Source organism: Pavona decussata, unplaced genomic scaffold (assembly GCF_977016875.1).
Source record: "Pavona decussata unplaced genomic scaffold, jaPavDecu1.1 SCAFFOLD_133, whole genome shotgun sequence".
NCBI lineage: Eukaryota > Metazoa > Cnidaria > Anthozoa > Scleractinia > Agariciidae > Pavona > Pavona decussata.
The window spans coordinates 1,664,709-1,692,500 of record NW_028145546.1 but is presented as its reverse complement, the minus strand read 5'-3'; the positions used below and the strand labels follow the sequence as shown (position 1 = coordinate 1,692,500).

Genomic DNA, 27,792 nt, shown 5'->3' with positions numbered 1-27,792 from the left:
GTCCAAATAGGACATTTTCACTATGGCGTCATTTTACTACAACTACCAGAATCCTTCTGGTTTTCGTTTTCTCATACTAATTAGAGCTATAAATTGTTCTTTGCCGTCCACTGGGATTACGAAATTTGAATTGGAAAAGGGAAACAAAATGAATTCTCATGGTAATTGTAGTAAAATTATGCCATCATAAAAATGGCCTATTTACATGGATTGAACTCTATCAGGTATAAAATGATGCAGAGTCCTCAAATGCCATAAATAAATATTTTTATTGACAAATATCTTACCACACCTTTTCAAAACACAGACACTCTGAAACTTCAAAACTCAACCAAGTATTGGCATTTTTCATTGCGTTCAAACATTATCATAATTACACAAGTAAGCCACTAACCACAAAAAATACAGGAAGTTAAAAAAGTGCACCAAAACTCTAAATGAGACCGTTTGATCCCATTCAACTAAGAATTTTTGTTTTCTAACAGGACTGCAACGAATAATACCAGTGACAAATGCAACAGCTGTTGGTTGTATCTAGAATTTCAGAGTTTAAATGTTATCAAAACGCACAGTAAGGCTACAGTAGATAGTTTAAACATTCTTTTTAGCACACAATCTCTGTATCCATATTTTTAAGCATTTAAGATTGAAACCTAAATGTCACGGTTCAGTAACCCTTTGCAGCCTGACATGAAAATTCAAATCATATATTTTATTTTCCTTTTTTTAAAATTTCGAGATTTGTTACTAAAACGTTCTCAGAGACCCTTGGCCCGGAAGCCATTAGGGTAGTATGGGTGGTGGGGTGTCCTGCATAAGTCAAATATGACTATTAAAGATGGCTAAAAATGAATCACAATAACCAACAGTCCACTTTCACGATTCTGAAGGTAAGCAAAAATCAAGGAGTGCTTCACACTACATGGAAAATCCAGAAATTCTGCTTTAAAAATCTGGAGCCAGATTCACAAGGATCTCCTGAGATAAGATACATCTTGAGTATTGCTTCTTAACAACAGGTGTTAGTCTAACAGTTTACTTTTTGACAAAAAACAATACATAGGGCATATCTTAACTTAGCCTGCAAACAAGCTCTTGGGGGTTGGGGAGAGCAGGGGAGAGGAGAAGGACCCCCCCCCCCCCCCCTGAGAGCTTGCTTACAGGCTAATCTTAACTAAAGAGGACTTCATAAATCTGGCCCCTTGTTAGAAATTGGAATGCATAATTCCGTTTGGAATATTTCTGAAATTCCAGGTTATCAGTTGAAATGGTAGAGTTTGACTGCAGTTTTTGGGGTCCCAGTTGATGCAAGTACATTTTGTAGGTTAACCACCTTTCACTGAGATGAACTAACACATAAATCACATAAATTTTACATCAAAAATTTCCATCATGTGGTTTGTGAAAATTGTAAACACCTAAGATGTCACGGAGAAGAAGAGTCAAAGTGAGGCAAAACAAGTCAGAAAGCCCACTTTTCATCACAGACTATAACTTGTTTAATTATTCCTTGCTCTTCAAGAGTTGTTAACTTACAATGACTTCTTGAACTACAGCATGATTACCTAGTATAGATAATTTAGTATTAACTATAAGAGCAAGACTTTATTTTATTCTTTCTAAGTCAAGTAAAATCCTAGTTTAATTTCAAGATTCAAATTAGCTGCATATTTTACGAGTGCTGCAAGTTTCACAAGCTAAGATCAGTTCCTTTAGGACAGAAATTTGATTTCTCCTTAGAAATATAATTCACTCAGCATACAGGCCTTTTTGGTATCAACCTTTAACACCACTAACAGTTTTAAAATTGCTATTTGCCAGTGGACTGGATGAGGTTTAAAAATAATATGTTACTTTGCTATTTATGCTTCCTCCATTTCTACCAACACCCCTCCACAATCTTTTGGATGCAAGAACACCACTGGTTTGCCATGAGCCCCAATCTACAAAGAAAAGAATGACGAACAATAGAGTGAATTCACCCAATAGCAGTTGCCTGTTCCTGTTCCCATTCCTGTTTATTATTAAAAATAAATAATTACTGATGGGCAGTGGGGGTTGCCATTAGTAAGTAAAATTTATACACAGGCAAGTAAAAACTAACAATATAATGTTCCGACGTTTCGGCAACGTCATGACACCATTCTCAAGGAATGCCCTGAGAATGGTGTCATGACGTCGCAGAAACGTCGGAACATTATATTGTTAGTTTTTACTTGCCTGTGTATTTCAAAAGCATTTATTTATTAAAATTTATACATATGATAAACTCTAACTAAGTGTACGCTGTACAAATAAGTATCATAATACTTACTTTAGGTTCTGTGCTCAAGGCTCTTATATTATGTTCTTTTAAATCTTTCATAGCAGCATTTATGTCTTCAACCTGTACAGGATAATAGAACAGAGATCAGTACATCCATTTATATTGAAGAATAAACACCATCTAAAACCTAAATAAGGGCTGTCATTAAACTCTGTGCAATTTGGCTACACAAGGAAAGTAGAGCAGCTCACATCTTTATTGTTAGTAGTAACAATAGCCCTCATATTATAAAGAGTAAAAGGCGCGTTGCATTGTAAAAAAGTTCAACTGACTAAATTACCCTAATTGTAAATGTAACAACTGTTTTTCAAGTACAGTACAATCTCAGATTTTTCAAACTATCTTAAAATCTAACCTCAATACAGATGTGATGTATTCCTCCATCTGCCTTCTTTTTCAGAAAACCAGCTATTGGACTGTTGTCTCCCAAGGGGTGCAAAAGCTGAGAGGTGAACACAAAGAAACAGAGTATTTAAAATAAATAGTTTATAATAAATTGCTCCAAGAAATCAAATCGTAAATGTCATATGCAGCAAGACTAAACATTGATTTCATTTTTATGAGTCGGTAACAATAAAGATTATCACATAAGCCAAATATGACGAATGTACCTCAAGTTTGCTGTTCTCTAGGTTAACAAAAACAGTGGAAACCCCATGCTCTGGGAGATCCTAAGGAGATAAAGAAACAAAAATGATGAACAATATAAAGTTTGCAGATTCAGAACAATAAAATTAATGTACTTGCAGTTATAAAACTTACCAATACATCACTAACATCTGCACCTAACACATTCTTGTACATTTGACTTGCCTTGTCTGCAGTGGAAATGAAATCAAACCTCTCTGTTATTTTCAAGGTGAAGATGTGCAATTATTCAAGTTGGGCCTACGATCAGATAGCCTATGGTAAAAGAGTGGATTGGATGTTCATTGGAATCTGAAAGTGGAACAATTTTTCCATCAAATTTTAGTGCTTTCATTTAGTTTTAGATGATTAATTTACTTTTATCATTTCTGACCTAAATTCAATAACATTTAGAAAGGCCATTCATTAATTATAATTAATTGTCAAGATTTCCACATAGCCCCTTTATTAATTAATTATGCATACATTTTCTGAGTCAAACTTTATTTGACACTTGCAGTTTGTGGAAGTTCAGTGTATAATTTATGTCTGGGGCTGTGCGGGAATCTTGCCAAAAAATTACCCAAATCAGGTACAGCAATTGCAACATGGTTCAATTTCCCAAGCTTCCACAGTTTATCTTGGTCATTCTGCAAATACAAGACGCAATAAGATGAGCTCATTCCCAGGCCTAGGATGTGCTCCCTGCAGCGAGGGAAACATGCCAGCTTGCATGCACGAGAAAATTTTCCAAAATCTAGCGTTTCTGTGACGATACCTCAATACAATATTCAAGGAACGCTTATACTTTCGTATCTTTGCAAACCACGTCATTAAATTTTCGCAATAACAGAGGAGACGTACCATGCAGGCAGCAGAGGTCTTTATTCCATTGTTTATGATCTGCGATTGGTAAAATAGCCAACCTTTACTTCCCAGTCCAAATAATTCAAAATAAAATTCACGAGTTTTGCTAGCTACCTACCTGAGTAACGACAGCACCTCTCCGAAAAATCGGTAAAACATTTGCGCGTGGCAACACTGAACTGAACAGTCTGGAAGCCATATTTGATTACCGTAACTTCAAAGCAGTGGGGACTGGTAACGAGCGTGATAGCGTAGCGTTGTTAGAGGCGTTTTAAACGGGTTTTAAACGCGTTTTGAACGTGTTTAATACGCGTTTTGAAGTTGTTTTAAACATGTTTAAGATGCATTCAATACGCGTATTAAATGTGTTTTAAACGTGTTTATAACGCGTTTTGAACGCGTAGACGCGTTTTACCGTTCTACTGGACAAGGGTAACGAGGGCTCTGGAAACGAGATTGCACGTTTTCACAAAAGTCGCAGTAAAACGCGTAAAATATGCCTTTCAAACACGTCCAAGACGCGTTTAAAGGGGGTTTTTAATAGGCGTTTGAACGCGTTTTAAACGCGTTTACAACGTTTACGCACGCGGTTCAAATATTACTTCTTATCTTATTTACTTACGTAAAGCCAGCTAAATCTACGTCTGTACGCACGTAAAATTTACGCGAAAGTAGAAATCCACCTTTAAAACCGCGTTTTGAGTGCGTTTTGAGCGCGCTTTAAACGCCTTTTTTGGCTCGATTGTAACGCCAAAGAAAATGTGCGTTATATTCACCTTATCTGATCTAGGTTGTAATTATTCCAACCCGTTGAACTCGTACAATGTGAACAAATATCCAGGGACATCATTAGTAGCAATGGCTGTCTAGGATAGACAGAGAAAGAAAACCTCACCGTCGTTTTCCGTCAGAAAACTTTGAATTTCATTGCTCTTTTCACGTCGCTGTCTTGCAGAGGACATGAAAGAAATGTACTAATGTTATCGCAGCTGCAGAGCCATTTTGTTTTGGTCATTGAAACCTTGTTTTTGTTTTTGACGTTCTTGTCGCCGTTGCCATCGTTTTTTCATAAGATTCCTAATCGCTCAGAAATGGAGGAGAGCCACAGAATGCTTCTAAAAATCTTTCTACTTTATTGACCGTTACAAATTTAGTCAGGATAATATAAACATTTTTGTATTTATAAAGGAGTACAATGTACACTCATGACTATTACCAAGAACTATGGCGGCCATGGTTGATGCAAATTTAACTTAAAAACCAATGGAGTAAAAAAAGAAGAAAACCAGGGAAGAAAAGAAGGCCTTAATTTCAAGCACTAAAGTAAATTCAATGGAGTTTTCGAAACTGAGCAGATACTCTGAATCAGCTGTCACCAACTTCGGGCACAATACAACTGACTTTCAACCACGTTTAATAAAGACACAGTCCCATTGGTTAACACGTTTAATTTTTAGGGTGAACGGTTTGGGGTTCTGTTGTTACACTGTTGTTTCCATGCCAGCAAAGCTCCCTTGACATTCGAAGTCTCCTTCTTCAAACCGTTCAGTTTTCACTAGTTTTACTAGTTGATTACGGTCCCTCCAGTCCAGCCAACATTTTTGATGGAATCTAACCGTTACCACTAGCCAAAAGCCGAATATACACCAAAGAAAAAAGCTAAGTGTAATCAGCCCCGCACCAGTCCACGTGTCCGAGATAACAAAGTAGTACCAGGCTCCCTGAGCGCACAGGTATGAGCTCGCAATGACCAATGGGCTTAGGATTAGAAAGCACACCAGGTCTCCACAGAGATAATGACGTTCACGGCGACTTTGGCCTTTAGTGAGCCACTAAAAGCAACAAAGAATGGTTAATGAGGCCTCATAAGTCTTACCCCACAAGCAAAGTCACATGGCAATAGACATCTTTAAGGACTATAGGGGCCCTTCACAGTTTTTAATGATTTTAGCCCCTTTGAAGAGTGGCTTATTCATGTATTAAGTTACGTCACAAGTCATAACTATTATTATTAATAATAATAATAATAATAATAATAATAATAATAATAATAATAATAATAATAATCAGCAACTGTATCGTGTAGGTGCGTCAGACATACCTCTTTAAAAGATCGTGGAATTCTTGTAGTTTGATATTTATGACCACATATTTCACAAGAGTTTTTATTAGCTTTGGAGAGCCACTCCTCTAGACACTCCACATGGCACTTTCCCAACGTTCCTGAGCAATGACAGGGACTGACTAAAGATTCACGGACTGTTTCATCTCGGCATATACGACACGTGTTCAAAAGATCATCCGAAGAGTAAGATGCGATGTCGAGATGAAAATTCTGTACGACAAAATAAAATGGTGCGACAGAAAGTTAATAAGAGTGGAGTGCAATTAGATGAAACTTTCAGGAACAGGAGGAAAAGTTTGAAAAAACGAGGGCAAAATTTTTAGCTTTCAATCAACAAGTTTGTTGTATAACACTTGTACCTAAAATGGAGAAAAAAGCTCCTCGACACACTTTTCATAGACACACTGTATCTTATGGCGCTTTTCGTTTGTCAAAACTGGCCAGACAGACCGGTGGGTCCATAAATGGAGTGTACCAATTTGAACGACTGATTCTTCGAATTCTTCAAAATGGCACATTCTGAGAGCAGCGTGCACCATTTTGAAGCAATTCAAGAACTTTATCTCAGCTCAGATGATCGCGTCTTTGGGCAGGGACAATAAGCTTTTGGTCTTGTCTCCTCAATACACCTGTTGGGGTTGTTAAAAAACCCACAACAATCTCCGCAAGGAGTAGGGGATGTAGCCCCCGGTGTCTGTGGTCTGGCCTTGCTTCCGGAATGGGGGCATCTGTCAGTTGGTACTTGACTCAGTTGAGGGGGGAAGGTGGGGGTTACAATTTGCACCCACAAGCAGTCTGGTAAAGTCCCCCACACAGTTTTTTAAAGCGCATTTGAATATTTCGTGCAAAATGTGCTATATAAATTGCATATCAGCGCTTCAAAATTGTTCATTCCATTTTCGAGCCTGGCAGGTTTGACTGACAAATGGAAAACGCCCAGAGCTTCAGAATCTTGGATCACAGGCCATGGATATGCAATCAGTAGCATATTTAGCTTATGAATAATCATTCTCGTTTTAGCTATTTTTTTTATACATTCAGTTAAATTCAGTTCTCTCTGCATACATGCATAAAATGCAGCTACATGTGTAGACTAATTAAGTGCGGTAGAGGCGGTCAAAACACTTCAAATATGTATGTCCATATGTGCTCTCATTTCCAATCTTGAACGACCCAACAAATACAGCTTTCAAACAACTTTCATCTTTTTTTTTCTGTGTAAATTGAAATAAAGTTATTGCTACGCCCAAATGGCGAAAATTGCTAATCGAGGCGGGTAGCATAGAAAGTAGACACGTTGATGACAGGAAAGACGGATACAAATAAAGTTTGCCGACGTTAATTTTATTTCACTGAAATGGTGGAGCTGGAGCTGATTCATCTGCAGCTGATCACCTCTAATAGACTCTAGCATTAGATGTGTGGGAGTTAAACAATAACTTTAATCTCTTGCAGTTTGTTTTGTGGTGGCACATTTATTTCAGACTAATGACGGAGAAGAGAACTGTCATTAAATCGTCACTATATTATTATACAGAGTTAACACTGATAAGGTTGTATACTTACGCCTGATTGGTCTGTATCAACTGGAGATACTCTCTGTTCCACAACTCCAAATATGTGCTGCTTTTCAATAATTGGCTCGCTCTCTGCCATGACACATAAAAATTAATTGCTTCGCTTTCCCAGATGTTCTTCATGCACGGCAGTCTGTCTATTTCATCTAACTTGTTCTGTTTCGTATTCACTGACTTGTCTGTTAGGATTGTGACGTCATTCTAGTTCCAATTCCGCCACCAGCAACACAACAAAGCATGCTGTCAACGAAATAAAACTTAAGCTTTTTTTTTTCGGAGTATGGCTAAGGATTAAAGCAACTTTCAATTGGAAGGATATGAACTCCACTTTGCAATTACTTCATTGCCTTGTCTCTTTGCGATGCAAAGCGAAATGGATTCGAAAGGTGGTCATTTTAATTATATTCCACCGTCGCGCGCGTAAAGCAATAATTGTACTATGACGTTATTTGGCACTAAGGTGATAAAAAGAAAGAATAGAAAGATTTTGACTTACGTTAACAGAAAACAGCAGACGGTAGAAACTGTGACCATGTGACTATGTTTATCCTTCATTTGCCGCTCGCTTTTTTTAGTTTCTCAGTAAAACTGAGTAGTTTTTCATAAGCATGAAAGGCCAGAATTATTTTGCACTATCCTCATCTACACACTAATTTTTTCAAGAAAACAAAAACGCGAATTCCAGGTTAGCCGTTTGTCGTAAACGAGATTATAAATCTCTCTAAATGATGTGGATGAAAATAGCATTAATATTGCCTTTTTTAAACTGCAGAATGAATCAGCTGCATCAGATGACAGGTGCGAGCATATATGCTATGCTTATTTGTTTGTTTACGCGCTGGCTTATAACTAGGATCGAGCTGAAAATTAGCATGTCTCCTATAAAATTCTGTAAAGATGAGGTGAATTTTCAATGGATTTCTTCAATAAGTGGATTTCCATTGTACGCCTAAATCCTCGTTTATAAGAAAACTGGATAAAGGTGTTTGGGGCCGCATATGGTTAAGAGTTTCAATTGTTTGCGCATGTTCTGTGAGCGCGTTTTACTGTTTGTTAAACTGTTTGTTTTAAGGCTCATTTACATGCATGCACTGGTTTATCGCCCTGATTAGCAGGTTCAAACGCACGGGCCAATTTATACGCGTTACAATAACCTGTCAGCCGATTTCTCTTTTGTTGGCGTGGCGCGGGATGATGATGATGATGATGATGATGATGATGATGATGATGATGACGATAATAATAATAATAATAATAATAATAATAATAATAATAATAATAATAATAATTTTTCATTGTAAATTTATGAAGATGAATAAATGAATGAATGAATGAATGAATGAAAGAATGAATGAAAGAATGAAAGAATGAATGAATGAATGAATGAATGAATGAATGAATGAATGAAAGAATGAATGAATGAATGAATGAATGAATGAATGAATGAATGAATGAATGAATGAATGAATGAATGAATGAATGAATGAATGAATGAATGAATGAATGAATGAATGAATGAATGAATGAATGAATGAAATTCTTATATACCGCGCAAAGCACCAAGTCTCACGGCGTTTTACATTTCTATGGGGTGAGATCGGACGTCAGCATCGGTCCATATATTAGACCTCACCCACCCACCCACCCACCCACCCACTCACTCAACCCAAGCATGAGTGTGAAAGATAGAAGGCCAGACCACGACACCGGGAACTACGTCCCCTACTCTTGCGAACAGTGTGTGGTTCTTAAACGTCCCACAAGGTGATCATGAACAGGGTTTGTGAGACGAGACCTACGATTTATCGTCCTTATCCGAGAAGACTAGAAAGTCTAACCATTTGCAGGTGTCATTACAAAGGCAACACTTTTCTCCTCAATTAATTTTAAAGACCTCGAGTGTTGGTTCGGCCGGGGTTTGAACCCGCGACCTCTCGCACAGGAGCCCGGTGCTCTACCAACTGAGCCATGCAACCGGTCGCCTTTTACAGCGGAGTTCGGTGGGCAGAAAACAAAAAGAAAGCAAGCCGCGAATCTAACTTTAACTGTTTAATTAAACGTTTGTTCAAATGCTGTCTATTCATTACAAGTGTTGTATTACTGTCTTGAAACGTGAAAGTAGTACAATAAACGGTATTAATACAGGCGATATTATATTCCTATCTAAAAGAACGAAATGTAACTTTGCACAGATGTAAAAACTGAAAATAAATCAAAATAGAGACGAGTGGTTTAAAAGGCCTTGGAAACATAAACGCATGCTCCATTGGCGATGAAATGTAGGCGGCATTTGACATCATTCGCATCCGAAAACAACGAATCAATGGACTAACAAAAGGAAACAAACTATTTACACCTATTTACAAAGTTCAAATATCTCCGTGTTAATTCTTACTTCAGTTCTTTGGGGCCAATGCTTTCTTCTTCTTTGGTTTCACCTCAGCAGTTTTCTTCGGTTTCGGAGCTTTTGTAGCATCCTTGCTCTTCGCGCTTTTAGCTTTCTTTCCAGGAGAGGGCTTCTTGTTGCTTTTTGCTTTTGCAGACGATTTTTTCAATTTCTTTTCGTTCCCTTCTTCTCCAGTGCTGTCCGCGTGTTCATCTTTTGATTTTTTCTTCGTAGGTTTGCTTTTCTTCGCTACAGAGTCTTTAGAACTTTTCGCCGCTTTGCTAGCGCTGCTTTTCTCCTTTGTATTCTTCGTTTTCTTCTTCTCCGCTCCTTCTGTCGCTTTTTTCTTGGGTTTCTTTGCTTTCGTTTTCCTTGTTTCGCCATCGTTGTCGCTATCGGGCGAGATATTTTCTTTCGCGGCTTCTTTCAAAGCTTTCTTCTCCTTTTTAAGCCTTTTCTTCTCTTCCTTTTTCTGTTCCTCTTTCAGCTCTTTGGAAATCTTGAATGATCCAGAAGCCCCAGCGCCTTTCGTCTGAACAAGACGCCCTTTGCTGACACTTTTTACGAGCGCGAGTTTGATTTGAGTGTTAGCATTTTCACCAACCTGGTGCTTTCCTTTGATGTATTTTGTAATGGCCTGTCGAGAAGAACCGCCTTTCTCGTTAAAAAACTTGATGGCTTCTTCAACCATTTCAGTGTACTTCGGATGCTTGGGCTTTGCTTTAGCAAGAACGGCTGCACTTTGTTCGGCCATGACCTTGACTCTGATTCTCGAAATAAAATACTGTAAATATGATTTGAAAGTAACGGCGAGCTCTGCAATAAGAAAGAACGCACACACAGAATAAATCTTATATACTTTGTAATGTGCACGTGCAAAATTATTCACAACATTTCGATATGGTGACATATTTTCCCATCTGTGAGAACTCTTATCGTTGATTGGTCCGGAGTGGAAGCGCTGTAACATTTTTGCACGGAATAAACTGACCCGTAGTCACAATCACACTTTAATGTGAATAATTTATCTATTTTGTAGTTGGATTGCAATAACACTTGTTTGTCAAATCACCAAATTGTCTTTGATGTTCGAAGTTGCGAACTGAATTTATTAGCTTTTGAATTTTAAAACAACAATAAGGACGCGGGTTTTTTTCGGCCACTTCTAGACTGGATCAAAATAGGAATGTTTAGGATCACTGGAATATAATAGAATAAACAAACAACCATTCTGAAAGAAGTTGAAAACTTGTTTATTTTTTTCGTTCTGTCAAAAGGAGCCGAATAACAAGAATGGGGCTCTTTCTCGATATATAAACAACCATTGTTTAGCATCTATCACTGATATGCCGCAATACAACTGAACAAAAATAGAAATTAACGAAACAATGGGTAAAAAGAATGGCTTATTGTTGTATTTCATCTCGTTCTTGTTATATTGACAAGCTTCTTGGAGTGGCGTTCTAATGATTCGAGAGTGAGAATAGGTACAGTAATTAATAAAATAATAATAATAATAATAATAATAATAAAAATAATAATAATAATAATAATAATAATAATAATAATAATAATAATAATAAATAAAAATATCCAGTGAGTATCCAATAAGTATTGGACCAGTAACATCTCGACTTCGCTGACCAATCAGGTCAACAACCATAGACATTTATACCATCTACTGACGTTTCACAATTTCCTTGACTCTGAAGATGACTTCAGCTCAGGTTGTCGCAACGTCAGTCAATAATGTCATCTCAAACAGACCTTCTGAGGACTATACTCACCCAGATGATCATAATTTACGTACTATGTCTTATGACATGACTCCTGGGTTCAAACCATTTACAGTTGTACAATCTCAATTATTGTGTGCAACAGTTCTGAACGTAAAATAAATTTTCCGTAGTTTCCTGGTTGGGCCTTTGATGCTTACGTGGATGGGGGCAGTCTAGAACAGGCACATAACAAGGGACCGGTAGCCTGGGGCGCCCAAGGAAATGCTCTGGGCGCAGCAACACCTAACACTTCACATGTTGGCCTCGAGGACTCCTTAAAAGTTTAATTTGTAAGCAAAAGCCTTGCAGTTTTATATGTGGTCTGTTGCAGTCCAGTGCCATAATGGATCGTGACTGAAGCGACGGTCGAAGCGACGAGTTATCGGGAGCGAGAGCGGAAACTATTCCCAGAGTTCTCAGTCAGCAACCTCGTTCCGAGGGTTCTCCCTCTCCCTCCTCTCTACTCCCTCAAGGTAGTTTACGTGTAGCCGTACCCACCCCCCGAAGAAAAAAGGGTTTTTTTTCTAGGGGGGGGGGGGGGGGTGGGTACGGCTACACGAAGCCAGAAGGAGAGGTACACGTCAGCAAATATCCGCCATATTGAGTGTACTTGTTGACTATTCTTCTCTAAGAAGACTGTAAGTGCTCGAAAATTTATACTTCTTTCTTAATCGAAATACAACACTTTTCTTGCAATCTTTTTTTTTATAATATCGGCGTTGCTGAATTTAGCCATCACAAAGCAGTGATATCGTAGCGAAGAAAAGATGAATGACGAGCCCCCCGAAGAGCTTTCATCGCGAGCTGAGATCTTCAGATCAAAACTGATCGAGGATTTTCAGCTCATCGACATGATCGCCAATAGAGACGGTGCTGAGCCACCAAAGTACTACTCCAACGAAGTAACAGGTATGATAAGTGCGCATGAAAAGAAACTACAGGCTCATGAGAAACCTTGACACGTGAAAATAGTATTTTTGGATCATAAGCTTAATTCTTCGTTGCAGATGATAATGTTATGAAGCAACTTCTGAGAGAGTCGCCACAGGGACTTATCAAGTTCCAAATGTACTCCAAGAAGGATGAACAACGATTTACAGACCGCCGTTTGAACAGGATCAAGAACAAAAACACTATTCCACTCGGGCCATGGGCTCATACTGTTATTGAAGGTATAGCGATCACTTTCAGTTCTGAAAATATCAGTGCTTTCATAACTCTCGTGTGGAAAGTCTGTGAGAATCGTCTGCTCTTTTTTTTTTTTCATTTTGTTACCAGATCCAAAGATGCAGAACTTCATGATGATCTTGATAATCACAAATTCTATTGTTTTGGGAGTCCAGGCAGGTGAGCCGACATACGCATGGTTTATAGTAACAGTGTCATTTTTATACTGTTTTCATACATGTCTAGAAAAATATGTACGATACATCATGACTGATAGCATCTCACTTAACTTTGGGCTTGATTTTACACGGATTTGTTTTCACAAATATACATTTAGTCTGAACATTGTTTTTCATGTTGCAGAAATCTCTAAAGTCAATGAACCCTCACTGAATGGCTTGAAACTCTGTCTGCAAATATTTGATTACTGCACACTAACTATATTTGTGCTTGAGATAGTCCTCAAGTGGATTGATGGATTTTGGACATTTTGGAACAATGGCTGGAACATCTTTGACTTTATTGTCACCCTAATGGTAGGTACTACCAACCTGTAAGAAGGCAGTCAGTTGGCTTGTCAGTCAGTCAGTGTTTCAGAAAACTAATAAGAAAGTCAGTCTGAACTAGTCATCAAATTATATGGTCAGTCAGACAGTCGGTCAGTTGGTTGGTCTGTCAGGTCACCTGCCAGCCAGCCAGCAGTCAGTCAGTCAGTCAGTCAGTCAGTTAGTCAGCCATCAGTCAGTCAGTCAGTCAGTCAGTCAGTCAGCCAGACAGCAGTCAGCCAGCCAACCAGCCAGCCATCAGCCAGCCAGCCAGCCAGTCAGCCAGACAGCAGTCAGCCAGCTAACCAGCCAGCAGTCAGCCAGACAGCAGTCAGCCAGCCAGCCAGTCAGCCAGTCAACCAGACAGCAGTCAGTCAGCCAGCCAGTCAGTCAGTCAGTCAGTCAGTCAGTCAGTCAGTCAGTCAGTCAAGAGCTATTAAGACTATACTTTGTGCTCTCCTATCTCTCTGTTTTTTATTTCAGTCATTTGTTCCAGAGTTGATAGAGTTGTCATCAGGCAAAAACACAGCAGAAGTGGCTGTCATTGCTGAGAACTTGCGAGTATTCAGGATATTAAGATCACTGAAAATGGTGAGTACTTTGGGATTATTTCTGTCATCCTATAATCAACAATTAAAAGCATCGCGCAGAATGCCTGGACATCATTAATTATTCATAACCGGTGAAGCGGCAAATTCGAATGCGTGTGTGCCGTGAAATGGCCTGAATAAGAGAAGAAAGGGCCCAAATTAGCCCACTAGGGTTGATAAAACTTACTTTTCGGATTTCCTGGAGTTAGAACTTTAACTTTCACGCGCGGCTTTTTGAAGAAGAAGGTTGTGTCTTCAATTTAAGTCGAAGAGTAAATGGATATAGAAGGTGTAAGGATTCGCTTTTTACGTTTAAAAATGGACAAAAATGGGCCATTTTCTGTATGGGGGTCGTTTTCAGAAGCGATTTTCTGACAATCCAAACGGCCTTTCAAATTTTCACGCACGGCAAATGAAAGATGGGTCTTTTCTGAAACAAAACCCGTTTCAACTTTGAAAATAGGTCAACAGGAACCATTCGCCTTTTGAGTTTGAAAACTAGCTGTTGGAGTTGCGTTTGAAAATGACGCGTCTTGGGTCGAAGAGCTATTGTCATAAACACAGGTCTGCATAACAATGGTTGTCAAAACTAACAATAGCCTATTCAAGAAAACCGCTTGACTGTAAAATATTCCAATTACCGCGAACTTTAAAAGTGTTCTTGTTGGAACAGCTGGTTCATTCGAAAACCTGTCGCGCAATGAACCAGGAAAGCGAAAACGTAAGCGATCCGGAGCTCTTTTCAGAGCTACTTCGAAAACCCGATCTACCCGCTGTTAATCAATATTGTACCTCCTTTTGTAAACGAAAACACCTCTATGTTTTACTTCGAACTAAACGGCGAAGCAGTTTGGAGATGGAGAGAAGTTTGTGGGCAACCCAGCAAAGTTCTTGCAATTCTACAATCAAGTATTCTGTCTCTCGGCTACCGATTAGCGCAATTTGCTCGGGAGCGTGTTGTTCTGTAACACTGGTACCATCAATAGCTTGTAGCCGTTTTAACGTTTCTTAGCAGAATGTTCTAGTTGAAGCTTCTCTTTTTTTAACAACAAAGAGAATGGTATACGAAGGCACGCGCGCGCTAACTTTTTTCAATAATAAGTAACTCAAGATTTTCGCTTGTCCAGACCGCATTCAAGTTATCGTAGGTTCGAATGATTATTTTTTTGTCGTGGTTTAGCGGAAGGTGAGGGTTGCCCTATGCAAAACTAGTGTGAAGCTGATCAATCGGTCTTGGAAAACCCACTCGATCTGTCAGACTACTGAAAGTCCTAATACTAGTTTAAAGCACTTATTCAGCCACAGTGAGAACGTGCGATATTAGAAAACAATAGAGAGAGCATAAGTTCATCAGGCCTTTGTCTTTTAGCTCCGCTCCGACAAGTTGATGAGCTAAACGGTATTCCCTGCGGAGCAGTGCGCGCGTAAATTTGGACCAATGACAGTGATTCAGTTTACGCTTCACCGCTAATATTACAGATCTATAATTTGTGCCGTGCAGTAAGTAAATGTCCCAAGAACAATAGGCATTCTGCGCGATGGTATTTTCCTTATTTATTGATAAAAAGTAATTCATTATTAATTTATTATTTCAGGTCTCAAGATTTGCTCAGTTAAGGATCATTGTTTTGACAATTCTCAAAGCATTCAAGGTACTGAAAACTAACATCAAGTTCTGTTGCATTCATCTACTGCTAATTACATGTCAGTAAGATATTCCTTACATGTTCAACTTAGCATGTGTGAGAGAGGGAAAACTCAGGGCATGGGTGATATTTCTTCTAGATATCAGAGTTTAAAACTTACTGCCTTCTTCTTCTACTTCTTTTTTACTGGAAATAACATTCTCTTCCTTCTAGTCAATGGCATTTATCCTCATTTTGCTGATGACATTCATGTATATTTTTGCTGTGGCTGGAACTGTCATGTTTGCTTCATACTCCAAGTCTGAAAGAACTGACCTCAAGTACAAGCAGAGCTTCAGGTTTGAAAATCTGTTGGTCAGAATGTTTTTATTATCTCAATTTTATTATATAATTTTCAAATTTGTGATATGGTTAATGGGACTCAGGATTTTTACATCTCTAGTAAAGCTGTAAGTAATAAACTAGAGCTCTGATTTCATAATCATTTCAACCAATCAGAGGTACTCCTCTGAACAGCTTCGTAAACCACCATTATTACATGGACTAAATTGTTGTCAGTTGTCAATTCTGTACATATATGACATATTTCATGAAAAACATGGTCACACTGCAATAGATTTTTTTTCTTTTTAGTTATCCCTGCATTCTCTTGCTGGATAAATAAATGTTTGATCAATAATTTGTGTGGATTGCAGACAATATTGCCCAAGCCTTCATTATATTGTCAATGCAATGCGTGTTAATGGACGTTAAGGGTTAATTAATATAGTTTCATGATTTATAATGTTGCAGCACCCTTGGTAATGCTCTAGTGACCCTGTTCCAACTTTTTACTCTGGATCACTGGTACGACATCCTCAGGGATCTCATCAAAGTGGTCGATTCCTTCACAGTAAAGGTCTATATCATCTTGTGGATCTGCATTGGGGCATTCATCTTCAGAAACATCTTTGCTGGTATAATGGGTGAGTGTGGTTTGTAGAACAGATCATGGCTATTATTTTCTTTCATTTGCACCAACTGTTGAACAATATCTAAGTTCTTACTGGTTGTTATAATATCAGCTAGGATACAAGGGGAGCACACAGGTAATGAAAATTAACACAATTACCAATTATATTGTTGGAATATTGTCAGTCAGCTGGGAAAACATATTTTGAGCTTCAGAACAGAAAGATGAAATAAGACAGAAAAGAAATAAAATGGTGGCCGGTTAAACAAGGAAATTATCTGCACCTGAGCTAGTCCTTTTGGAAGACCATTATAAAGAGCTAAACTTTTGTTGATTTAAATGCTCCAAACAATAATTTAATGAAGTATTTTAAACTTTTATCTGTGTGTAAAGCATTTCAATGTGTTTTCAATGTATTTTAAGTATTCTCTACCATCTTCTAACATTTAATTATTTTTACATGACCCAAGAAACTTGAAACTTGTTTGTAAACAGAGGTCTTTGTTTGTTGTTGTTGTTATCAAGATCTTTTTTTGGTTCTATGTATATGTGGTAGCTTGTGATGACAAAATGTATCAGGTAGTCCCCCAGGGGAGTAATATGACTCCCCTAACAACAACTACATGGGAGGCTAAGGGGAGAGGTACAGGATCCAAGCCTTCACCTTCTTGTTCAAGACAATTAGGCCCAGATAGCCAAAATAATTCTACATGTAAAAAAAAAATCCCCTCTGCTGGGTGGGCCCACTGTATACAGATTTCTGAATCTGCTACAGCTGTTAACTTATTTTCACGTGTTCACTTCAGTGATGAACTTCCAGAGCATCCGCAATGATTTTAACCAACAAGTAAAAGAGCAGACTGAGGCCCTGGAGGCAGAGCAGATGAGGGCTCACTTGGCAGAGGAGCTGGAACGACAGGACAGGTTGCATGCCAGGACAAGGTATGACCAATCACTAGCTGTTAATTAAACTTAACTGATCTCACAAAAGTGTGAGTCGATTTAAATAAAAGTGATTAAACTTATGAGTGTGACATCATCACCCTTGTCCAATACTGCTGGTTTGTTTGGGCTGTTCACATGGAGGGAGGAAGATCCTAGCTAGGAAAATCCTGCTAAGTGAAACAACTTTTTGTTTGGTTTTCATGCAGAAAGTTTGGTCAGGGTTGTTAAAAAGTGGAGAAAGAAAGCAAGATGAAATTGTTGGCCTTAAGCAGCTGTATGCCCGGCTGCCACCATGTTTGTTTTCCTTGTCCCTAAAGTATTAGGATATTCCTAGCGAAGGTAGTTTACATGGTGCTATTATCTTCCTAGTGCTAGGATCTTCCTATCTCTCAGCTTGAAAGATCCTATCACTTAAGGGCAAGTACAACTTTTTGCATGTAAACAGAAATATGGAAAACATATAGTGCTAGGATCATCCGCCTCCCTGGAGCTTCCTAGTGCTTAGGATCTTCCTCCCTCCATGTAAACAGCCCCTTAGAAGGATAAAAGCCAGTCTATTATCACGAATAAAAAGAAGGGCTGGGTTACATCAAGGGACAATAAGTAGAATGTTAGGTTGATTTTGATCTTAATGAAAAACACAACCAAACTTTGTGGAAGATGGGGTTAGGTTTCTCAAAAGAACCATCATGGCCAAATTCTAAAAATGAGGGCAATCTGAAGTACACATGAATGATTGTGCAGTGTTGACAAGAAATTTCTAACACTGTTCGACACTGTAGGTATAGCTCTGCACAAACAAGCTAGTATGCTATATAGTATTGGTGGTTTTGCTTTGTCATTAACAGACGAAGCAGCAGTGTTGGTGCTCAATTGTTCCAAGACCGCAGAGAAAGCAAACGTATACCTGCAATGACAGCATTAGCAGAGGATGATGAAGAGGAAGAGAATGATGATCTGGAGAAGAGTGACGATCGTGCTGTTGCAACATCGCAAGAAGAAAGAAAAGACAAGGGAACATCAGAGTCAGAAGACAAACAGGCACCAGATGTTAAAGATACAGATCCTCTTGCTGCTCTGGGAGATAAACTAGCTAAACTCAGGTACCTAAACTTAAGTGCATTGAAGATGGTTTCTATGCAGATAATAAAGATTAATATCCAACTTTGTGCAACCAGTTAACGTCACACTGACTTACTACTGCGGTAATTAGCAGTAAGCAGTTGAAAAGACGTAACCTATAATTTAACAGTGGTGTGACTACTGTAAATTAGCATAGAGGATAAAGAAGCTTCTCTATCATCAGTAAATTAACATCTGCTATGTTTTACAGTCAATCCAGGTCACGCGTGAACAGTATTCCCAAGAATGAAATGAACATTCAAATTTGTCTTTGTAATGTCTGACATGTGAATGGAATGTTGGACATTTCTCTGGAAATCGTTCCGAAAAAGACGCATTAACTGAAAAAAAAGATTCAAAATACTTGGGAAACAATTGTTATTCTTGAAATATTCAATTTTGCAATGTAAAGAAAAATTCATAGCTTTATACCGTCAATAAGCCAGGGAAATTTTATACGGGAACTCTGAAATCTCGTTGGCGATTTTCAAAACTGACATGTAAATTTCAAAACTCCGTTCAAATTTCAAAAATATCGTTCACGCGTGACCTGGGTTGACTGTAATTATAACTATTTGTTGTATACGTGTTTTTAGGGAAACACGACGTCAAAGTACAGCACGAGGTTCAGCCACTGAACAGCAACAAAAACCAGAAACACAAGGAGAATTTGCACATGACAAAGCAAAGGATTTAACAAATGGTTAGTGATCTATAGTCCTTCTTGATGCAGGCCATAGGCGATAACACATATAAATAAAAAAATAAATAAAAAGGTGACTGTATTTTTGTTTGGAACCAGTCATTACCAAGGGAATAAAAATTGATTGCCTTGAAAAAAAAAACATCACCAAACATCACTCCAGTACCTTGGTTTAACATGAAAAAATGTTGTCACAGTTCAGAGTTTCAAGATAGCTGCACTCTTGCAGAGAGCATGGTTCAATGAAAATGTGACTTGTGCTAGCTCACATAAAGAACTTATGATTGGATTTTTGTCATAACCGACACGGCAGTGTCACTGCTGAAAATTATCAATGACTTGTATTTTATTAATTTGACAAAACGTGTTATTTCAAATCAATAATTTTCCCTTTAGAATGGATCACAACTGTTCAAGCAAATCTTGTTCATCTGAAGAACCACCCAGTGGAAACACTGTGGCCTAGAGACACACTGTTTAGGTAGGTCATCTTTGTACTATCTTGTTACTAGCTTATACCAATATAAATGCCAAGTATTCAGTTACTTTTAGGTTTGAAAACCAAGAAAGCCTGCAAATTCGTATTGCAGGTGTCTGTATTTCATGTTATTTGGTGGTTCTATTGATAATATTTTGTAAGCAACGTTTGGAAAAACTCAAGCCACAAAAACATCAATGTATATGTACTCTAAGGAGCAAAGACAGAAGCAATAAACTGCACAATAATTGAACAAGAATTAAGCAAGACAGCACTAAGTAATCACAGGAAAAAAATTTTAATCTGTTTTAATTCATTTAACAGGTATTTTCAGTTGATGGAAGCCTGGCAGGAGAATCTTGCTGAAAGGCAGCAGCTGCTGCGCTTGGCTGGTAAGTCATCTACTCTCTCATCACTGCAAGGAGTAGTGATTTTCCTTAAATAATAATTTTATAACTACTTTGCAGGGCCCTTATTTGATGGAGCTGGAGAGGGGGAAGATTCTATATTGTCCCTGCAGTATTGCAGAGCATGAGCCCATTTAGGGAGGAAAGGCTAGCACTGCTCGGAAATGTATTCATGGTGTATGAGGAAATTCCAAAATTAATAATGATGAAGAAGGAAAAATTAGTTGTTAGTTCTATGTTAAACTTTACTTCCCTGCCTAAATGAGTAAAATGGGTATATACTGTGCTCTCCAAAAGAACCTAACAAAGAAACTTTCCCTATCAAATGCTAGGACTCTTATTAAATCTTGGAGAAGCTGGATCGACAAGTAAAGTAAGGGGTTATAAAAATGTTGGCCTTAGCTGTTGTCTCCAAGTAGCAGGCTGTCTTCACTGCAGCTGCATGCCATAGCACAACACAAACCACCAGATGATTTTGGTTTGCCAATATTCTAGTTGGGTTGATATTGTTGTTTCTTCTTTCCACAGCTCAAGCACTCCTCAGGCTTCATGATACTTGATTACAACCCTCTGGGCTGAAAGATGTTGTTGCCAATCCCTATTGTGCTGGAAAATTTTGCAAACTTGAAGGAGCCTCTGCTTGCCCATAACAAGATTTTTTGTTCTCACTCTTCGTACCTTTTACACAATTTGAGCATTCTAAAGTTCATTTGATCAGTTTGAACTTGCAGAGAAATAAGTTTACTTTGAAGAAAAGTGTTGTTAAAGTGTCACTTACAGAACTAGTTCAATAAAGCATTTTTAGAAGAGAAAAAAAGTTGTATTTTAAACAGATCACAAAGTAAACTGACCAAATTAAACTTGAGAAACAAAATTCAACTTTATCAAGCTTTATTAAGCTCAAAGCTACATGTCAATTACTTAATATTAATAACAATGATGAGTAATAAAGGGCATTTTAGCGATTCTTCTTTGTCTTTAGTGGCACCTGTGGTGTGGGGTTTGTAGTTGGAGCATGTACACTGGCAGCGATCTTGTTAATGTAATAAATGGCAACCATCGAGAACAAGAAACTGTCAAAAGAAATGAGAATTAAAATGTGGTTAAGTGGATGAACAAAATCAAATTGATTGCAATCTTTTCATTCCTTATACTGATTCAAATGTGCCAGCAGTTTTATTTACTACAGCTGCTTACTTCACACTTGGTTATTCCAAGTAGGAAGGGGACTTCAGGCCCTTGCTTACTATTCCTCTTAGGCTGTCTACAACTATGAAACATTTTGGGTGGGCTGTATTTCAAGTTGCTAGCCAAACCTTAAAAAATTATGTCAATGTTAATGAGAGCTGTCAAGGGTGAAACTCTTTAAAATGCACTTGAACATAAAGTTCTAGAGGGAAATTCAGATATTGAGAATCAAACATAAACCTTTGGCCTCTGAGAGGTTTAAAGTCATACCCTCTGGATTAGATTTACTAGCACTCTAACTGACTGAGCTACAAGGCCAGCTGGGGACAGATCATGAAAAAGTGAAAATAAACAAAACAAACAAAAAAAAACTAGATTGGGTACTGTGTAAGTCCACATGCATCAATCTAGATTACTCACCAGGTCGTTACACACACTCTGTGGACTAAACCTGAGGCAAACATGGCTACTACCAAACAAAGGATAACTGGAAGAGAACAAAACAAAAAACAAATAGAATTCTTGGTATTTAACATAAAATGAAATTGTGTTCTAACTATCAGCGTTCCTGTTAACCCCCATATCCAACCCCCCAAGAGGTTATCGGCAGAATTAAAGCCTCGTGCCCCAGTTGAAACAAGGGGAAGCAGAAAAAATTGGACTGACCTGAACATATAATGTTCAGTGTTCAAGTTGTATGTACCTTTGTTAAAATTAGCAAAACATTTCAAAATACTCACCTTCAGGAAACAACTTTGTTTGGAAATTCCGTCCAAACATGGAGGTTTCTAAATTTCCTACTGCCTGATGTGAGGTTCCAGTCAAGGAAATACAGGTTACTCATATGGTCTTTTAACATAAAGTAAGAAAACAAAAAGCATTTTATGATGCTCGCTGAGGGACTGAATTGATTATTATGTCCCAGGGTTTTTTTGTGGAGGGGAGGGGAGGGGGTACAAATTTCAAAATCATTTGAAAGACTGGTATATTTTATACAAAATTTAACTGGAAGATAGTTAAATTTTTCTATTGTGATTTCCAAAAGTTCAGTGACAGAAGTTTTGTTTTGCTTGATGTATCATTTATTTATTTATTTATTTATTTAGTTTATTTGCCACACACAAAAAATTGGTCTAATTTTTGCCTGATTGTCAGTAACATGTTATCCCCAAAGTGCCTTGGTGGTCTGTAGGTTTGGTGTGTACTTGCATGACATGTTACTTGAGTTTACAGAAATAGTTGTCAACTACGATAAGCTGGCAGGCACTATTTTGAGGCAACAACAGCACAAAAAAAAAACAGTTAACTGTTGCCACCAGGTGAGTTTGGCTCATCCATTTATATTTTCACCAGCTACGGAATCTAGGTTTATTTTTTTACATTCCAGTGGAATGAGAATGACGCCACTGAAAGAACCTTCAGGTTGATAAACATGTTCAAAACAAGGGTAGTTGTAGTTAGATTACAAAATGGGGGGGGGGGGGGGTGAGCGTGTCACAACGAAGGGGGGGGGGGGATACTGATTTTGAAGTTCTACACTGCAAAAAAAGGGTTTTGTTTTCATCAAAACGTATTGTGAGAGGTAGGAGTTTAATAGAAAAGTACTGTCCCCATACACCAACCCACCTCCCATAATGAATGAACAATCGGTCACAGATCGAGCAAGTCCAAAAGTCGTAAAACCAAAGGTCTTTGTCTTGCAAGCCAAAGCTTGCATGGGCTTTAAACGAACGAAAAGAAAAAGGTATATGTGCTAAGAGTAAGAATTCTATAACTAATTTTTAAGTTTTTAGCAAAGGATACAGTTAGAAGAAAGACAAAAAGCTGTGATCCAACAAAACCTCCTAAGATAGTCATCCATTCACTGGACGCCAAGTTGGTTTTGAACATTTGCATTCCAGCGAACGTAAGCACCGTCAATGTGGACGCAAATAGGAACGAGGTGTACGATGGAAGAGCTGTCATCCACATGAAAAAAAAACAGTTCAACATCAGACCGATATTTAACATATAAAGGAGCAAAAACACAGCCAAAACCTTACCCATGTTGAAAGGAAAAAAATCACCAAAAGAAAGAAGACAACTCAGCTGTTTGCCCCAGTCCTTCACGGGCAAAAGTTAATCAAAGTCCCGGATGAGTTAAGGAAAAATGGCGGACATACCGCACATCTCATAACCAAACTTTTGACGATATTTTACCTGCGAGCTTGCACCACTTAATGTATATAGCTCACAAAAAAGATGTCAGAGTTGCCGTTGCATTTTAAACCAAGACGAATACCGAACCAGAATTTAGTGTGGAGGCTGCGGCAGAGAGAAACTCGCTTTCCTAAACCTGGAACTCACTGGCACCAGGCGAGAGCTTTCACCCAAAACATCTTTCCAAATTTCACCATTGTAAACGTAGAAACACCACCTTGTTATCTGCGAAAGTTTTCACCAGATGGTCGTTACTTCGTTGCTTTCTCTTTAGATCAGAGCTCTGTTGAAGTGTACGAGTTTCAAGGCCCGGCAGCTGCGGAAACCTTGTTAGCCACTGAACCGTCAGATACAGTGATAAGAAGCAAGCTGTTCTCAAGTTTTTTCCGTCTTAGTTCTGTGGTAACCGTTGCCCAGAATGGAGAACATCTGAACAGAGAGTGCAGCTTGTTTACTGACGATGGGCGGTATGTTATTGTTGGTTCAGCATCCTATGTTCCTGAGGAACCACATCCTTTCTTCTTTGACATTTATAGCAACAATGAATCGGTGTCCCCTAATCCGAGATCACCCCTTGAGGATTACACGATCCATATTGTTGACATGAAAACGGGAATGCTGTCCGACTCCAGAGTGTTTAAGTGTGACAAAATATTTTTGTCGCACAACCAGGGGCTATATCTGTACAGAGATCTGTTAGCTATCTTGTCAGTTCAGCAGCAAGTCATACACATTTTTCAGGTGACAGCTGATGGAAGGTTTATTGATGTCCGCTCTATTGGCCGCTTTTGTTATGAGGATGATGAGTATGTGTTGGCAAGTGTGGGGAATGTTGATGCCAATGGACAGCCAATAAGACCTTATATGGAGACATGTCTGAATGGACTCAAGCACCGTATTCTGGCACATTTGTGGAGATGTGCACATAACGAAGGCACTCCCTTAGCCATGGGAAGGTTTTATCAACATGTGGAACTGTTCAGGGCTCTGCGAATGTGGAAGATGCAGCTATTTGATGGAAGGATTCTGCTGATAAAGTATGCAAGTGAAGACGTCGTAACACTGAGAGTACCAGATCCAAACTCCCAGCCATCTTTTTTCATTGTGTATGATATGGAAACAACAAAAGTCCTGGCTGTCTTTGAAAACACATCAGAGAAGTTGCTGGAACTTTTTGAACAATTCTGTGACTCATTTCGAAATGCCATGTTACATTCCCCAGCTCAGTTCACATGTTCAGCTTCTAGCAATATTTTTGCTCGACAAATTCAAAGACGTTTTAAACACACAATTGTCAATGCCAAGTATGGAGGCTACACAGAAGCTGTCAAACGACTTCTTGCTCAGCTGCCGATCAGCTCGCAGTCATACAGCAGCAGTCCATACTTGGATTTGTCACTGTTTAAATATGATGACAAGTGGGTGTCAGTGATGGAGAGGCCCAAGGCTTGTGGAGATCACCCAATAAGGTAATAAAGTAAAAACTGTAACAATAGAGTGTGAGCAGTCTCTCTTTTGCTTGAGAATCTGCGGGGAAAAACGCAAAAAAACTGAGCGAGCACAATATTCTGGGGCGACTCACTCCTTGAACATCTTGCATTCTTCCCCGCAGATTCTCTAGAAAAAGAGACTGTTTGAGTCTAGTGTAAGGTGCCTTTGAAGGACTTTTTGGTTGAATTTTTAAAACCGGTTTTATCCTAAGTCCAGAGCACATTGCCTTTGCATGTAAGAGAGGCAAAGTAAAGGGTTGAAATACTAGAATGACTGGGATTAATTTTTAGAGGTATTCCTCAGAAATTGGCTGTCAGTCATGAAGAACTGTCTTCATATGGAGACAAAAGACTAACCGGTCGTAAGCACTGACTACATGTCCATACAGAGCTTTTGGCTGTCAGTCATAAAGGCTGTCAGTCATAAAGAACTGTCTTCATATGGAGACAAAAGACTAACCGGTCGTAAGCACTGACTACATGTCCATACAGAGCTTTTCTGTCCAAGAGATGTCCATTACAGGGATATTAATTGTGTTGTTATCCCATTTACAGTATGCTGCAGAATTAACTAATCGTTAGTCTTTTTGCTCTGATTTCTGGACATGACAAACTCTCTCGTCTTTTCTTTCTTCCACAGGTTCTACTCAAGAGATTCAGGGCTTCTCAAGTTTAAAATCCATGCAGGATTCCTGGGTCGCCCAATCCCACCTACAGGAAAGAGACTTGTGGCCTTCACTTTCCACCCACTTTACCCATTTGCTATCTCAGTACAAAAGACCAATGCAGAGTATGTGGTAAACTTCCACATCAGGCACTTGACTAGTGGTTTAGAACACACCTGATTATAAAGAACCAGATATGCCTGGACCTTGCTACATTACTGTGACCATGTACATTAAAATGTGAATCTGAAGACCTTGAACACTTTCATTTAACTTTGGAAGAGAAACTGAAGGCAAATATTACAGGAGCTGGATGTATTAAGAGTCTGTGTCTAATTTTAGGTTGATTAGGTTTTTGAACCAAAATGCAACCAAATTTCAGGGGAATTGAAAAATGGGCTAAAGTTCCTCGAATGAACTGTTGTATCACACATGCCAAAAATGAGGGTAATTTGAAGAAAACAAGTAAACACTTAAAGTTTTTTCTGTTTTGTTCAAATTACCTTTCATTTTGGCATAATTGGCCTGCCACAAGTCATTCAAGAAACTTTGGCCTGTTATTTTCCGAGTTTGAACAACCAGGCAACAACCCAAATTCAAAGGCCATTTGTGTCCCAAGCCCCTCAATTATCTGGAAAAAGTAGTCATCTCCTGCCAGTCTTTTTGTTTAAATTTTCTGCAGTTTGAGCTCTTATTCGTTGGATAGCTATGAAAATGTCTTTTTGACACATCAAAGTTGAAAAAGGTTAAGAGCTTTATGAATTCACACTGTAAATGAACAGCAGCCTCTAAATTGACTTTTAAAAAACGTTTATTCCAAATACTTTCATCCCTGGATTGCAGTTTTCATACTAACGATATCTGAATGAATTTGAAATTGATGCAGATGGAGATGATTTTTTTCTTGCTCCAGTTCTGTAATGTTTACCCTTTCATTGGTTGGGTGGGTAATTCATTAATATTTAGAGGTTCTGTCAAATGCAGTCCATGAAGGTATCAGTATTGTAAAAACAAAAGTAAAATTAAAGGGTACTCAATGTTTTCAAATGTTTGTCCTGTCTAATTTTTGACTTCAGACCAAAGCCACATTTCCATCACACAAGTAATGCTCCCAAGACAATGTGGCAACTCCAGTACATTTTAGTTTAGAACAAAAGTCAAGTTTCAAACATAATAAAAATGTAAGTGTAGTTTCAAGGTAATTGACCTGTGTGCGTCACTGGATATGTTTATTTGTAACCACAACAGGTTGCCTTGTGTGGGTTTCAAGCCAGTGAGCTTTATACCAGAAATTGAAAATTGGGCACTCAAGTAGCCTCCTAATGAAGATGTTTTAAGGGGAGATCCCTAAATATGACTGCGCTGGAGGCTAGTTTCCAAGAGGCATTAGCCTGCGTAGCAAGCGTTCCCGTACAAACGAATTTTTTCGCATTCTGGCCGCGCGAAAATTGGGGCAAGAGCACCCCCATCCGCCGATTTTTTGCTCTCGCCTCAATTTTTGCGTGGCCAGAATGCGGAAAAATTCGTTCATACAGGAATGCTTGCTACGCAGGCAAAAGAGGCATGTCTCTGGTTTTATCTTGTAAAGATCAGGAGCATCTGTTAGTAGATTTCCCCTAATGCCCTGTTGAGCCTTAAGAAGAGAACTGTCTTTCTTCCAAGACAATATTGCCTCTTCAAGGAATCTTTCCTGGTCTGACAAATTACACCTCTTTAGGCTGATCCATGTGACTAAATTCAGTTGAAAAGTATGTATGCATTACAGACTGCTTTTGAGAAATTACAGGGAAGGTCAAAGGACAAAAATATTAGTTAATAATGCTAGGGTGCTTGCTATTCATCCAAAAGTTTTTGTTGGAAATTCTAGAAACTTTCCAAGTCAAATGAAAAGGCTTCTTTTCCATTTGCTCCAAACTTGCGATCTCACTGGTAGTTGAAAAATGCATCTTATGGCAAAATGATAGCATGAGAAGACAACAAAGTGGAAATGAAAATTTTGTGAAAATGCA

At 38.5% G+C, this 27,792-nt stretch overlaps 6 protein-coding genes across 6 annotated transcripts; 2 read left to right on the top strand and 4 right to left on the bottom strand.

Annotated features, from left to right (window-relative positions):
* Positions 1–1,487: 1,487 nt before the first annotated feature.
* Positions 1,488–4,050, bottom strand: LOC146468141 (uncharacterized). The gene is made up of 8 exons (XM_085124876.1): positions 3,939–4,050; positions 3,818–3,856; positions 3,537–3,603; positions 3,089–3,144; positions 2,938–2,997; positions 2,682–2,768; positions 2,315–2,386; positions 1,488–1,943 (listed from the first exon to the last, which is right to left on the bottom strand). Exons 1-8 carry the CDS (start codon positions 4,017–4,019, stop codon positions 1,863–1,865), a joined length of 543 nt encoding a protein of 180 aa, XP_084981002.1. The 5' UTR covers positions 4,020–4,050; the 3' UTR covers positions 1,488–1,862.
* Positions 4,051–4,930: 880 nt separating this feature from the next.
* LOC146468140 (E3 ubiquitin-protein ligase MARCHF3-like) lies at positions 4,931–7,885 on the bottom strand. Its single transcript, XM_085124843.1, has 3 exons — positions 7,512–7,885; positions 5,922–6,155; positions 4,931–5,652 (listed from the first exon to the last, which is right to left on the bottom strand). The coding sequence occupies exons 1-3, from the start codon at positions 7,599–7,601 to the stop codon at positions 5,302–5,304; spliced, it is 675 nt and encodes a 224-aa protein (XP_084980969.1). The 5' UTR covers positions 7,602–7,885; the 3' UTR covers positions 4,931–5,301.
* Positions 7,886–9,323: 1,438 nt separating this feature from the next.
* LOC146468139 (uncharacterized) lies at positions 9,324–10,923 on the bottom strand. Its single transcript, XM_085124842.1, has one exon. The coding sequence runs from the start codon at positions 10,876–10,878 to the stop codon at positions 9,919–9,921; it is 960 nt and encodes a 319-aa protein (XP_084980968.1). The 5' UTR covers positions 10,879–10,923; the 3' UTR covers positions 9,324–9,918.
* Positions 10,924–12,262: 1,339 nt separating this feature from the next.
* Positions 12,263–21,222, top strand: LOC146468138 (cation channel sperm-associated protein 2-like). Its single transcript, XM_085124962.1, has 14 exons — positions 12,263–12,595; positions 12,694–12,858; positions 12,965–13,033; positions 13,217–13,389; positions 13,882–13,989; positions 15,584–15,640; positions 15,848–15,972; positions 16,427–16,599; positions 17,393–17,528; positions 18,380–18,634; positions 19,250–19,356; positions 19,753–19,837; positions 20,159–20,226; positions 20,770–21,222. The coding sequence occupies exons 1-14, from the start codon at positions 12,454–12,456 to the stop codon at positions 20,799–20,801; spliced, it is 1,695 nt and encodes a 564-aa protein (XP_084981088.1). The 5' UTR covers positions 12,263–12,453; the 3' UTR covers positions 20,802–21,222.
* Positions 21,116–23,586, bottom strand: LOC146468137 (dolichyl-diphosphooligosaccharide--protein glycosyltransferase subunit KCP2-like). Its single transcript, XM_085124967.1, has 5 exons — positions 23,472–23,586; positions 23,233–23,387; positions 22,170–22,233; positions 21,850–21,916; positions 21,116–21,314 (listed from the first exon to the last, which is right to left on the bottom strand). The coding sequence occupies exons 1-5, from the start codon at positions 23,473–23,475 to the stop codon at positions 21,200–21,202; spliced, it is 405 nt and encodes a 134-aa protein (XP_084981093.1). The 5' UTR covers positions 23,476–23,586; the 3' UTR covers positions 21,116–21,199.
* LOC146468136 (DET1 homolog) lies at positions 23,550–26,098 on the top strand. Its single transcript, XM_085124963.1, has 2 exons — positions 23,550–25,097; positions 25,759–26,098. Exons 1-2 carry the CDS (start codon positions 23,671–23,673, stop codon positions 25,961–25,963), a joined length of 1,632 nt encoding a protein of 543 aa, XP_084981089.1. The 5' UTR covers positions 23,550–23,670; the 3' UTR covers positions 25,964–26,098.
* The last annotated feature ends 1,694 nt before the right edge of the window (positions 26,099–27,792 follow it).